We start from the raw sequence: 14,608 nt of genomic DNA, 5'->3' as shown, positions 1-14,608 counted from the left end.
TCCACATTTCCTCTGTCTCCCCCATTTCTTTTGCCAGCCTTCATCTGTTCATTAATTAGCCAGGGGTTATTTTCTAGCTTTATGACTTCCAAAGTCGCTTTAAAATTTTTCTGTCCTCTAATAGGATTGAATTTCTTTTGGCAGAATCTTTGCAAAGAAAGAGAAGGCAGGGCAGAAAAACAGCAAAGGAATAAATGTATATAAACGTCTCCAATTCTTGAAATGTATAAGGAATACACATCTGGTTCATCTTCAAAATCTATGACATCCATCTGTTTTAAAATAATCAGCTGGAAGATCTTCTGATAAAAGTGGGATTTTTTTGTTTATTTTATTTTATTATTTTATTAAAATTATGTTATTATTTTATTAAACATTTTAATGATTTTCATTTGTTTTTCATCCTTTTTCAGTCCATACAATATTTCCTATGGTTATGACCTGCAGTGAAGATGATAAGAAAGTTTTTTCCTTAGGACTAACACTTCCCCACACTGTCTGTGACTCAGGGCAGGTAGGGCACGCAGAGCTTCCCCAACCAGACGCTCAGCAGGGCAAGGAAGACCTGACCTTTTCCTGGTAGTGGGAGCTTCATGAACTTTTCCCTGTGCTTGGGCGGCTGCCAAGTTGCCACACTCATTATTTATGCGCTAGTTTGCCCACAGTAAGTTGCTGGCTTGGTTAAGCTCCACTGACGTAAGGCGAACACAGGGAACGGTGTCGTCTGCAAAAACAGAACAAGAGTCTGGAGGAGCCGAGAAAGGTTTGTATACTTGGGGCTTCAAAGTCTAAGAGGGTTTCTGATTTTGTACTGCACATGTGGCAGATTTATGTGTAACGTGGTAAGTGTAAGTTCTTCGAGCGCTGCCTGGTAACGTTACTCTAAATAACCTGCAATCCGACTGGCTGGAAGGGAAAGTTATTCTTTTCAGGTGCGCGCCTGTATATAATACCTCTGGAGTGTGCATCCACCCACAGGAAACTTCCCATGCCCTCTATCACATCAGGTACCCACACAGCTGCCCAGCTAACTTCATTTGATGTCCCCTGCTAACTAACAACAGAAACACCTTTGTCTGACTTTTTGTATTTCAGGTCAGCTCTGTGAGCCAAGAGAATCCAGCTCTCTGTTTCGTGCGGAGTGACAGTCACTGCAGTATTTGGGTGCGTTTACCTTGCAGATTCAAATATCACATAGTTTTACTATAGTGATGTTCCTAACATTGACATTTCCTTTGTTTCCTAAAATTTGTGCTGCTGGTGTTTATTTTTTTAAATTTAGCTCATGGTAACATGAGAAAATTGCATGAGCTCTAAAGCAGATGTTAATGTATGATACTAGTATGATTAAACCCGATCTTGCAAAGAACAGACTGCACTTGCAAAGAACAGACTGCACATGTGAGCAAATGAAATTGGCTTTTGCTCAAATATTTAACACAGACTACACTGTGCAACTCTGTGCTGAGATGAAACACATTTCAGCAGAGTTGTGTTTACAGCTGAAGACCCAGTGACACAGCACTGCTCAGTAACCTACTCTTTTTTGGCCATGTAACTGGATATTAAAAGCTCTTTCCAATAAATTGATTTCAGCAGCTTAAGAGGCACAAAGTTTATTCTTATAGGGGTCTGTTACCTTAAGGTTTATCATCATCTTACAATTTCCCTCTACGTGTTACCTTGGTAATTTTATGTAATATTGTCAAATAGATACAGTTCTGTGAATTCTTCTCTCTTCCTTAGGTTCTGATGAAATCAAATGTGATTTTCTAAGTTGTGTTCACAACAGCTTAAGACTATTAATGAAGTCAATACTGGTTTAAAAACTCTGAAAGAATTAGATAAACATTTCCCAACAAGACTAATTTGGAAAAAAACTGGCTGCTAACATTCAGAAAGAGCCAACATTTTCTAAGAGAACAGATTTTGCATGCAACATTATCAAACAAAAATTATTTTAGAGATATATATATTTTTAGTAAAACATGGATCAGAAAAATGTCAAAATAGTGACATATGTTGTTTTTTGTAATTCTGTGAGCACAGCAGCAACATGAACCTATGTTGCATAGAGAATGCAATAATGCAAACACCACTTATTTGCAAATAGCCTCTCAATATTCACTTGTGCCTGTAGCCTTCAGGAGCAGTTTGTCATTTAAAATGACAAATAAAGCTGTGCATCATTAAAGCCAAGACACTAATATACTTGAATTCTTGAATTTATAAGACTAAAACTGTCCTGTTGTTTGCAGCTAAAAAAAGACTTACTTTTAACTCCTATGAAATATGTAATTGAATAATTATGGCAGTAGAAGGAACATGTATATATATATATATACATATATACACAGTTATAAATTCCTTTCTGTTTAGAGAAAGCCATACCTCTACAAGATATTAGTATAGCATCCAGAAACTCCAGCCAAAAACCAGAGCCCAGTGTGTCAGGTGACATACAAACATAGAGTGCATAGTGTTTATCCCCTCAAATCACCACCTAGGAGCTCAGGCAACTTATGGACTTAATGACCACACCAGCAGCAGGGTGACCACTGGTGTGGATTTTAGACCTCCTGATTATTTTAACGAATTTAGTAAAACCAGCAAGGTTTCTTTATAAATATTTAAGCAGACTCCCATTTTAGGGGAACTCAAAGAACAAAGTGAGGGAAAGCATAACAATTTTTATTTTGAAAATGTAACATAACATGTCTAATCAAGTTAAGAGCTCAATCTGAATGAGTGATAAATAGAGTATACATATATATCAGGATCAGAGACACAATTTTATTTGCTGCAGGTATTTAATAGCTGATCAACAAATTTGTATTTATCAAGCATGTTTCCAAGCTATTTTCTGGAATTCGCTGCCACCCACAGCCAACTGAAATTTTGGCCTGTTGTAGTAAGAGCTTGCTTAAGCAAGGAAAAAAATACAGGGAGATCACTTTCCACCCAAACTGACAAATTAACAGTTTATTCATTAAGCAAGCCTTCTGGTTTTATACAAGAGCCTTACAAAAAACCCCACCAAAACAAACACTCACCCCAAAATCTCCAATTATGAGAATGGAGTGCTCTGCACTTTCTGAACATAAAATGTTCAGAAGACTGTGTCTTCAACCAAATGTCTTCTGCTGTAGCCATCACCACTTCTGACAGATTCTTCTCTTTTCATTAGGTACCCTCCCAGTTGCACAAGTCTGAAAATATTTTTCACAGAGATTTCCTAAAGCATTAAAACATGAGCAGATTTTATTCTAGTTTAAGGCATGAAAAGGAGACCTTGCTTAAATCCAGAAGCTTACTTTTGATTAAATGAAAAAAACCATTGCTGTTGGAAGGAGGCACACTGTGACATGTGGAAAGTGAACATGGATGCACTCCCTCATGTCAGGGAATGCAGTGACTGCACCATTAACTTCAGTCTCTTACCTACCTTCATCTTACCTCAAATCACACACCAGAGGGGAAAGCCAGATCTTGTTACTAGCCAGATGGAGGCCCTCTGAAGAAAAAAAGTGCAGAAATCGATTTAAAGCACTTCAGAACACTCTTTTCTGTTGCAGTACAAAATCACTGCCAAGATGGAGCAAATGCAGTGTCAGAGGAATTAGAACAGAAATTCTGTCCTTGTGCATAAACAGAGCAGCAATAAGGAATATATCAGGTATCAGTAGGATTGCAATGGTGTCAATATCATGTGCAAATTAAATCACTCATATAAGTCAGCAGTCACACTGCTCCTTAAAAAAAACAAACCTGCAGGCATTGCTAAACATCTTGGCCACTGCTAGAGATTTACCCGTTCCAGTGAGGATATGTAAATCAGCCTCCTGCAGTATGATGCAACTCAAATGCAACTCAAACACTTTGCAGTGCATGTGGCTGGAGAGAGCAAATATGCAGTCTCCAAAATGAGCAGAGTGGACAAATGTTTTTATCATGGATAAAAACAGCTCACTCCAGCCATCATGTTATGTGGGAAAGGTGAACATATACAGCCTCTGGCCAAAGTAAGTTATGAACCATTTGCTCTTTACATATAGATGTGTCTGTGTATATATCTATTTCTGTATCTAATCTAGATCTAATCTATATCTATATCTCTATATCTAATTTTCACACACACTCACAGATATATGCATTTCTTTACTGAAGAAAACTCTAGTCAAGCAAAGAATTTTACTGACCTATGTCTCTCCAAGCAAATCTATATTGAGTTCTGTTCCTGCTTTTATTGATGCTGGCTGGTATCAATCAATTCCTTCTTAGATTGGGTGCTGCCCTGTACCCTGGGGATTCACAGAGAGAGTTATCCAAAAACCTTATGGAGTCAATCTTCTCACTGCAATGATTTCCTGACTACCATCTGGGTATTCTGAAGTTCATTGCATTTCAGTGTAATTGGGTTAGCTGTTCTGCAGGAAAAGACATTGAAGAGAAGGCAACTCTGTGCAAGGAGACAAAATCAAGAGCACTGACTGGAGCAAAGGAAACAGTTTTATCTCTGGAGTCATAAGTCCCAAGTTTTTTGAAAATAGTAAATTACACAGATAAAAAGTCACAGATACTAAAAGACAGTTATCTTCCTCAGCTATCGCTTCAACTTATAAGAGTAGCTCAATTTTCAGGCTAACTAGAGGTATCAATTCAGTGACATGATTCTAAGCTTCTGCATAAATGATAAAATAAACACAATGATATAAATGATAAATGAGAGAGAAGAAAAATTCCGACAGCATTACTACATACCCAGAAACAGCCTGTACCACCCAGTGGAGTGGAGATGTCCCATCTCATCCTGTTGCTTCAATCCATCACTGAAAAAACTCCAAAAGGCCACCAAAGGCCACCTAAACTACTCACTGTCTTTTTCCAGACATATTTCATATGAAGAGAGTGCCTGCAAGATTTTATAACATTATTTTTCCCCTTCTGTTTCAGCTCTTTTGCCATGATCTCTGCACAGCAGCCACCATTCCCCAACAAAATTCAAAGAACAATGGGCTGCCAATCCGAGGAAGAAGAAACCTGTGAAGAGCAGTATGACTCTGAAAACTGCACTTGCAGCTCTGAGCATGCAGAATCTGACACAGGTTTAGTCCAATTTAAATACTGCAATTGCTATGGCATGCTAACATATCATACTTTGATTTTTGTCAGTCTTCAAACAGTAGATGTCATATTGCAACTTTTCCTTTGATATCTGATTTCCCCCATTATTTCCTCTTATGTTTGCATATATTATCAGATCAAATCTACAAGAAATACCCCTCTATCTCCATAATTAAGAAATATATTTTAAAAGGTCTTTGGATTTTATTTAGACATCTAAGAATTACTTTTCAATTAAAATCTCTTACAAAAGAGATATGGTTAAAATATGCATTGATTGGGCTGTCACTGTTAAAGCCATGTTATTACAGATTTTAACAGGCTAAACTGCTCCAACAGCTACTAAGGATTCCAGGCAGGCATCAGTTAAAGCCCCTACAATCCAGAGCAAATTTTCCCCTTGCAGTTAATCCTATGCATATCCTTGCAACAAAAGTTCAGCCATTCAGAACAGTGTCCTTGTTTTCAGTGAGATCAGATGGAACAGCCTCAGCACAGATCTGAAACACCTCAGCCATGAGCCTCCTTGCTATGATGAGACCCCCGAGGACAACTGTAGCACTGACTTGCTGAGCTACATTGTGTATACCAACATAAAAAGCATCTTACAACCCTCCTCCTGTGGGAGGATGCTTAAAAAACAACCACCAAGAGTCAGGTTTTCTTTAATGTAGGATGTAGATGCTAAGTCCTTTTGTAAAAAGCAGCTTGCTGTTGTAGAGCTACTGACCTTACAAACGAAATCTACAGCACAAACACCAAAGTACAAGCTAACTTGGTCCTGAAAATCTTCTAGATGTTAAGAGTTTTATATTTGAATTGGTAGGTTTTCCTAAAAGGCTCCTTTCTCTCTCTAAATTGCCCATGTGAATACCTAGAATGGCAGGAAATGACCATTGCTCCTCTCACCCTCTGGCCACCCAGACTGTCTGGTTTTGGACAGCAACTAGTCTCCACTGAAGGGGTGGTCAGGCATTGGAACAGGCTGCTCAGGGATCACCACCCACAGAAGTGCTCAAAAGATCTGCAGATGTGACATTTGGGGATGTTTTAGCAATGAACATAGTGCTGGGTTGGTTAATGGCTGGATTTAATGATCTTCCAGATCTTTCCCAACCTTAACAATGCTTTGATTTAAGACTGATGTCCTGAGAGCTTTTCAAGTCCACGTGCTCACACACAGTTTTTGTAAAATAATTTTTACCCTTTAACAAGTTGCACATACACCCATAAAATTTCAACTTTTCTCTCACAGCCTCACCAGTAACTCTCAAAATACTGCAGAACTGGGTTCCTAGAGTTTCACACTACTTTGATAAGGAGCACTATACGTATGTTGGCCATCAGATTGTCATTCAGGAGTCCATAGAACACTTCGGAGCTGTGGTATGGCCAGGGGTAAGTACACAACACCACATGCAGAAAGCTCACGTGACACAAGAGCAAATCAGGACAGCAGCACACAAATATTAAGGAAGCTTTCTTAGATGTGACACTTCTGACAGTGGAAGTTTCCCTATGCAGAATGAAGTCCTTCAGCAGAAAGCTCTGCCTTAGGGTAATTTGCCAGTTCATGCCAAAAGGACTATGGCACCAAAGCATTTGTACATTGGATGTAGGGATTGAAAAAAAAATTTAGTAAGGGAACTTAGGAAGAAACATTCAGCTTCCTCCATGCTTCCAATCAGTCACTGCTGGTAAGTAAGTAATCAGCAGTACTAAAAGGAGGCTGAAAAAGAAAACTGTGAGAGATTGAATAAATAAAGGATGTTAAAATTACTAAAAATGCTTCTTTTAAAGAAAAGGCTAGAACAGTTTCATTACAGTATGGAAAATCATACTTGTAAGCAGTTCTTCAATCTCTGCCTCTCCTACTCTTACCAACAGAATTTTATGCAGACTAAGAAAACTGCCTCTGAGGGGAGAGTCAACTGATAAAGACAAGAAAATCAGGATTTCAAAATTGTTCAGATCCACATTTATTTAAAAAGCTCACAAGGAAATGGCAGACAATTTCAAAACAATAGAGAGAGCATATGGGTGGGTGAAACAGGATCTTATTCTGAAATGTCAGATCATCAATTTGCACATTAATCAAGAGTCAGAATGCAGATGGTAAAACTCTCCAAGAAAATTGAAAGGTTGCACAAATTGGACTGGTGATTCATTAGCTGTCAGCTTTCCCAGAGCAGGTAGACTGCATTATGTAGGTGTTGCATTATGAAAAGCACAAGAGTTAAAACAGTAACACAATTCTAAAGAAGAGAAGCAAAAGGGGGAAGACAGTTTCTTTGGCATCAGTTTATGTTGTTAATAAACAGCCCACTTATATTCTGCTGACAAAATCTTTACAAAGGCCTAATAATATTTTAATACAGTGCTGGTTTTGTTTTTTTGAAAGGTTATACTATTATCAATAAACAAGTGTCGAGTTTGTAAATAACCAATTTTCAGTATTTTCTTTGCTAAAAAAATTGAAACAAAAAAAAAGTTTTTCAAAAATCTCTGCTGAAGCCTAAAGTTACTGTATGATAGTGACAGCATAGCATAACATTTATGATAATAAACCAGAACATTACTTACATATTGTTAAACTTTGCTGCTCTGACTGTAAGGTTCACATCTTAACACTGCCTATTCTTGTGGGTCCCTTCCAACTCAGCTTATTCTGTGATTCTGTCTTGAGCTGTCAGAGGACTCATGTAGAAGTGTGTAGTAAATCAGTATCACATAAACTTAAAACTAAAAATAAACTGCTTTAGTTTTTTTAATATTAAAAAAACAGGATACATCACAATTCTTCCCATCTTACATTTTTGTTACACCCTTCAGTGTTTCTCATTACACTAAAAAAACACAACACCCTTGTATAAAAACATCTAATGAATTTTTGTGCAACTTAGCTCTTACCCTTTTATGGATATGTGTTAACCATTTTAGGCACTGGCTTTATCTCAGTATCTGGAAGCAAATCAAGAACAATTCAACCTCAAAGATAAAAAAGTTTTGGAAATCGGTGCTGGAACAGGCTTGCTTTCCATTGTGGCCTGTATCTTAGGTTGGTAAATTTGTATTTCCTTTCCAATTTCTAGTGAACGATGATCTAGCTCTGCCATTGTCACTTTAAGGCAACAACAGTTGAAGGAAACTTTGTCACTGTTTTGTTGTTTTTTAAAATGAAAATCACTGTAAAATACTGTTTGTTAACTAAATTACCCTAGTTATGGGGGAGGCTGGACCAGTTATGTAGCTAAACCTTCATACGTGTTCAACTACATACCTATGAATTTTGCACTGTCTCAAGTGAAAGGATGAGAGGAAACCGCCTTAAGTTGTGCCAGGGAGTTCAGATTTTATATTAGAAACTTTTTATTTTACAGAAAGGGTGGGTAGATACCCTTAGAATAAGTTGGCCAGGAAGGTGGTGGAGTCACTGTCTCTGGAAGTATCCAAGAGGCATCTGGATGTGGGACTTGGGGATATGGTTTAGGGGCAATTATGGTAGTGCTGGGTTCATGGTTGGACAGATGATCTTGAAGGTCTCTTACAACCTTAGTGATTCTGTGAATTAACAAACTCATGTTTTCCTTAGGGGCTCATGTTACAGCTACTGATTTGCCTGAAGTTCTTGAAAATCTCTCATATAATATTTCAAGAAATACACAGAACCTGAACATGCACAAACCTGAAGTGAGAAAACTGGTATGGGGAGAAGGCCTCAATGAAGACTTTCCTGTATCAACTCACCATTATGATTTCATACTGGCAACTGATGTTGTGTACCACCATGGAGCTCTGGAGCCCCTGCTAGCAACAATGGTGTACTTTTGTAAGCCAGGAACAGTATTGCTATGGGCAAATAAATTCAGATTCAGTACAGACTATGAATTTTTGGAAAAAGTTTGCAATATATTTAACACAACCATTCTAGCAGAATTTCCAGAATCAAATGTCAAGCTGCTTAAAGCCACAGTAAGAAAGAATTAAAGAGAAAACTATTACTGATCTTGATTTAGTGGCAGCACCTCAAAAATTGGAATGCTTTCCAAGATTATGTTGCACCATCTGTGCATTTATGGTTGTAAAGTTGCAGTTGCATCTAAGTTTTGCATTGCAAGTAGAAAAAAACCCAGCAAGGCAAAAGATATAGCAGTTTGTCTCTGGCTGATAAATATGACCTGTTCAAACTGACCAACTCCCCTCCACTGAAGGACCAGTGTTAGTAAGAAGGCTTTAACAAAAAGCATCGATCTTCTGGCCTGCACTGAACCTCCGCTGTTTGTAAGCTGCTTTCTTTCAGCAAGTTTTATTTAGGTACTCATCCAGAAACCAATACAAATTTTAGCTTCAGTATTTTTATTCATTATAAAAATCTTTTAAAGTATCAGAGTGAACATGGTGGTATTTTGATCTTCAACTTTGCACATTTATTCTGCAATGTTTTGTATTTTTAACATTAATAAACACCTATGTATAGCTTTACAATATCTGATCAACATGTAATTGTCTGGCACTTTTATACATGTATCAGCCTGTCCTGATACTCAGCTTCACCAGGATTTCTGAGTTTGCCTGAAATCACTCCAAAGTGAAGAGTTTTGAAAATTTACAAGAGTACCTATGCATCAGCAATTCTGAGAAACATTGTAACCATTTGAGAGGTTGAATTTTTCTCAAAAACATTAAATGTAAACTCTTGCAAACAATACAGGTGTCCATTATTTTCATCTAATAAGTAAGATTTTAGCTACTCTTGAAGTAGCTTTAAGGCCTTCATACAATTGAAATTAAGATCAAACTTGTTAAAATTCAGTGTACCATAAAAAATACAGAACTTTTACAGGTTTGCAGTTCAAAGTAACAATTCAGAACATAACATGCATGCAGTAATTCTTTCCAAACCAATTCCAAGTCCTTGACGTTGGCAGTTCTGGCACATCCATTGCCAGCAATGGGATGCACAATAAGGAAACTCCCTGATGACAGGAGTTAGGTTAACAGGTATTGAGCCATACCCAGGTGCCCTTACTGATAAATACACACAATTTAATAATCAGCATTCAGTAATGAAAACATGCGTTCGAATAAAAAGTCAAACTTCTCTTTTCCTATCCTGTCCCATATAAAATCATTTTAATTTTACAATTGTTGATTCTCTAGAATACACAATAATCAGGTGGATACATGACAGGAAGCCAATTTGCAGTGAAAGTTGCACAATGAGTCCATCCAAGCAACTTCATTAGCTGAAGGAAAAAAGCACACATTAAAAAAATGAGTCTTAGTCTTTTTAACATCTAAATCTAAACAAACACTGCACTGATATCAACACTTTACTAAAAATGTCTATAATCAGAAAGACAACAGATTGGAGATCTGGTAAGTTTTGACTTCCTCAGTCCTGAAAGGGGGATCCCTCCTCCCCATTCTATATGATCCACATTCTTTCAACATAATGCACAAGAATTTAATCTTAGAAATTCCCATTAATTCTCCATTAAGTTCTACGAGCAGTAATTATGATTATTAATAGTAAAAAAAACCCCAGTGGTAAAACAGCAACATAAGGGATTTTTATGAAGATATCTTGAACTAAGTTGTCTCTACCTCCTTTATGCCTAGAAGTAAGTTGCAAAAAGTAAATCTGCTAAAAACAACAGTTACTCACAAACAAGCTATTCTAGAAAAAGGAAGGAAAAAAATCACTGTTTCAAATGAAAGCTGAGTTACAAAACCTAAGTTAAGATATTACATTTAGTGCTTTCTAAAATGAGAAGAGTACAAAAAATTCCAGAAGACTTATATCTTGCTTCTGAAAGCTTACACAGCATGAACTCAGCCCCATTACTTGGCCAAACACTCCTTACCTGAATGCAGTTTTTTAAGTTGTCCTTTGTTGGCTTTTCTTCTGCAAGTTTTGTGGCAAACTTGAGCCCTCTTCCATACATTTTATTTACCAATGCATGCTTATAGGCAAAAGTCAAAACCTACAATGCAAATTAAAAAAAACAAAGCAAGTTAGGTATTTTAATATCTTACAAGGTTTAACAAGTGAGATCAAATTCTGTTCAGGTAGCAGAAGTGATTCAAAGTAAAACATTTACACGAGATATTTGCAGTATAACAGATGATTCACAGCAGAGTCATAAACATGAACTTCCTAGAGACTATTTCTGACTTCACAAACATATTTGACTTCGGAACTTATGTAACACAGATGTCACTATTTTAATTTTTTGTCACATTTCTAGCTTCTTTGGATTTTCATTCTCTACAGGCAACTGTAAGGCACATTAAAAAGATAATTAAAACATCAACCAGGCAGGTATATTTTTGACCCAGAGAAGCAAAAACCAAATTGAGAATTTTAATTCCTAGGTAGTCACAAACATACTGCAGAAACAAGTATGAATGTACACAGTGAATGATATATACAGACAAAGACAGAGAAATGTAAATAATTATAAACAAGCAATGAAGACAGGTAAGCATGAAGACAAGCCTCAGGTTTTAGGTCAGCTCCTCACTACTGGTAACTTTTTAAGAACAGATGATAAAAAAGCTCCTTCTTGATAATATTATTTCTAAAAAGCCAGCTTTTACAGTCCTTACCAATGCAGTAGTTCATGTGAGCAAATGAATGTGTCTATCTAAGACCTAATGAAAAATAAATTTACGTTCTTAACACTCAACCACTGACAGCATTCAGGGTGTTGCAACATGGTTCAAACCATTTCACCAGCTGCAGCACTAAGAATTAGAGCAATCAAGACACTTTGATATATTCCCCTTGGAACACTCACAGTAAACCAAGTATTTTTTATTTTTTACTGAAGAGTGACATAGCAGTAAAGTTGGTGAATATGGTGGTGTGTCTGTTGTTGGCAGTGTTTTATGTAATCTTTTATTAGAGCTTGATATTCATTTCCCCTCATTCACCACACCATTTTTCCTTTGCTCTGACTCCACAATAAAGGTTGAGGATTTCCCACTTAAAATATCCCATTAAGAAAAGCTAACAGAAACCCTTCAAGGATGTTCAGAAACATGTTTTGCATTACAGAAAAAAATTAAATATGTCTCTAGAACATGAACATTAAGGAACCAGAGATCTGAATCTTACAAGGAGTGAAGAACCCATCTAGTTTTAGCAGCCTGAACACTTCCACTTAATAACATGCACAAGCCTTTGCAGAATCAATAAACAGTTAAAATATAAAAAAGAAATAAACTTAATTATCAAGCAAGTCAAGGTGTAATTTTAAAGCTTCAAGATACTATGCCAAAGTATTCAAGAGCTGCTCATTTTTCTGTCTTCAAATACTTATTTTGCCATGTTGAAATATTCACTTAAGCTGTTGTAGCTTACAACACACACATATATGCAACAATGAGCATACAGCACCATTCACATATACAATTTTCCAAATATTGCCATTGGAAAAATAATCTGCATGCTGCATTCTCAATCCAATTATTTTGGATATTTTCCTAAAGCAAAACACATTAGCAAACATTTCTGACTAACTGCTCAGTGGATCTATTAGCAGACTTAGTTGGCTAAACTAAACTTAAAAAAAATCTCTTCTGTAAAAGATGATAGAACCACAAAACAAAAAACAAACAAAAAAAAAATCAAATGAAAAATGCATTGGAGCTCTCAGCAAATAAAACATTTCTGAGGCTAACCAGAAATAATGTCACTGCTCTATGAAGAAAGCTCTTACCTGACCCTGTAAGTTTTGAATGGTTATTGAACATCAGTGATAAAGGCAGGAGGAAAGCCACTTGACAGCATTTCTTTCGTAACAGGGCTTCCTAGAGTTTTTGTGGCAAGAAAACAAAGCATTTTACGAAATACCCTTGCTCTGGCCAAATACAAGGTTGGGTATTTCTAAAGGAGAAAAAGGTTCTTTGCTGAACCAAAAGGTTTAAAATAATGCTCCAAGAGCTCCTGACATAAGACAGTAATTTCTGTCTTAGTGTTTGGAAAAAACCCCCAATCAACTGTATACAAGTTCAGCAAAACTACTAAAAATTCATTAGCACTTCAGAAGTTATGAACAAGTTATGAACAAGCATAGGTTGCTTTAAAATCAGAATTTGTTTACAAACAAAAGATGTTAGATAAGAAATAGTACTTTACAACTTGTACATATATTGGCCAAATTAAGCCTAATAGATAAAATACTGCAAGTTTTATAAAATCACAGAAATAAAGGTAATGATTCCTTGAAATGTGTAAGGAAAATGTAAACTGGAGCGCTATTAAGATATAACAGAGAAAACAGCTGCTATCTGAATGTATAAAACCATCAAATAAACCTATTTGTAGTATCCATAACCAAACTGTTAGATGAAAGAATAGTAATGACTTCAAAGTATTTGATATTATTTCAGAACTATATAATGAAATAATAAATTATATAATAAATATAATGAAGGCCAGCTTTTGCACAAAAGCAATCTGGGCCAGAAATTGTACAAAGAGCAATAAAAGGGTATTGAGAAAACGCAATGCATACTTCTAGGATACTGGGGGGAAAAATCACTGTTAAGATACTTTATTCCCCAAGCTAATGGCCTCGAATACTACGTGTGCTAGGAGCCAGACCCATAAAAGCATTTGCATGTTCACCTCCTACCAGCCATTAGCTATAAAGATGTGTATTTAGGACAGTAAAATCCTGAAATGATCTTTCTGAAGACATTTTTGGGGCTGAAGACACTCTCAAAAAAAGTATGTTTGAATCCAGCAATACTAAAATGCCTAATGAAACTTTTGTAGTCCTAATGTTGTTACTCTATGGAAACAGACTGGTATAATCAATTAATTAATCATTTAAAGAGCTGATTAAAATATGCCTACATTTACCTACAGGTAAAATACTAGGTTAAACAATACAATTTCTAGGTAATATATTCCAGCTATTTATAGGAACACTGAAATTGTAATGTTTACCGTTCCCAACAAATAAGCTTTTTCAGGTTCATATACATCTATAGTAATAAACCAGGCTTTCTTAGCTATGTTTGTTGATTTTTCTGTGCTCTGTTAACTGCCCTAAAATGAATAAAAACTACATTAATAAAAAAAATTACTCATTTTATGGAAGCAAAGGGAGTTAAGGGAATCAAATATCCAGCAACACATTTTTGGCAGTGACTGAATAAAATCAGCTGGAAGAGACCACTGCATCTGACAATACAAACAGTATCAGGAAAACCAATCCAGGTTAAAGATGTTTAAAACATAAGATGGAAAGGTATGCGCCTTTTACTTGTTTTTAAACTTATTTTAAGTGTGACTTTTTGTTTTTCTCCCATGGCTAATAAAGGTTAAGAGGCATTACATTCCAGATATTGGTCATTCCCAATAACAAATACTCAACATCCTACTACTCTCCTGTGTTTAAAACAGGATTTTGGCTGAATAACAAATACTCAACATCCTACTACTGTCCTGTAGCAGTTGTGTTTAAAA

The 14,608-nt window shown here is 36.3% G+C and overlaps 2 protein-coding genes across 2 annotated transcripts in view; one reads left to right on the top strand and one right to left on the bottom strand.

Moving 5' to 3' along the window:
• The first annotated feature begins 3,919 nt into the window (after positions 1-3,919).
• On the top strand, positions 3,920-9,111 carry LOC102031502 (protein-lysine methyltransferase METTL21C). The gene is made up of 5 exons (XM_005422669.2): positions 3,920-4,022; positions 4,954-5,105; positions 6,380-6,522; positions 8,065-8,182; positions 8,717-9,111. The coding sequence occupies exons 1-5, from the start codon at positions 3,952-3,954 to the stop codon at positions 9,109-9,111; spliced, it is 879 nt and encodes a 292-aa protein (XP_005422726.2). The 5' UTR covers positions 3,920-3,951.
• Positions 7,080-14,608, bottom strand: part of TPP2 (tripeptidyl peptidase 2) — a 52,734-nt gene continuing 45,205 nt past the window's right edge. Inside the window, exons 29-30 of the mRNA XM_031058355.1 lie at positions 10,992-11,111; positions 7,080-10,370 (exon numbers count right to left, since the gene is read on the bottom strand). Of these exons, the coding sequence (XP_030914215.1) occupies positions 10,281-10,370; positions 10,992-11,111 (210 nt within the window). The 3' untranslated portion in view covers positions 7,080-10,280. The remainder of the gene's footprint in view (positions 10,371-10,991; positions 11,112-14,608) is intronic.

This window comes from Geospiza fortis, unplaced genomic scaffold, assembly GCF_000277835.1.
Source record: "Geospiza fortis unplaced genomic scaffold, GeoFor_1.0 scaffold366, whole genome shotgun sequence".
Lineage (NCBI taxonomy): Eukaryota > Metazoa > Chordata > Aves > Passeriformes > Thraupidae > Geospiza > Geospiza fortis.
The sequence above is the reverse complement of the archived record's forward strand: the minus strand, read 5'-3'. Positions and strand labels throughout refer to the sequence as shown.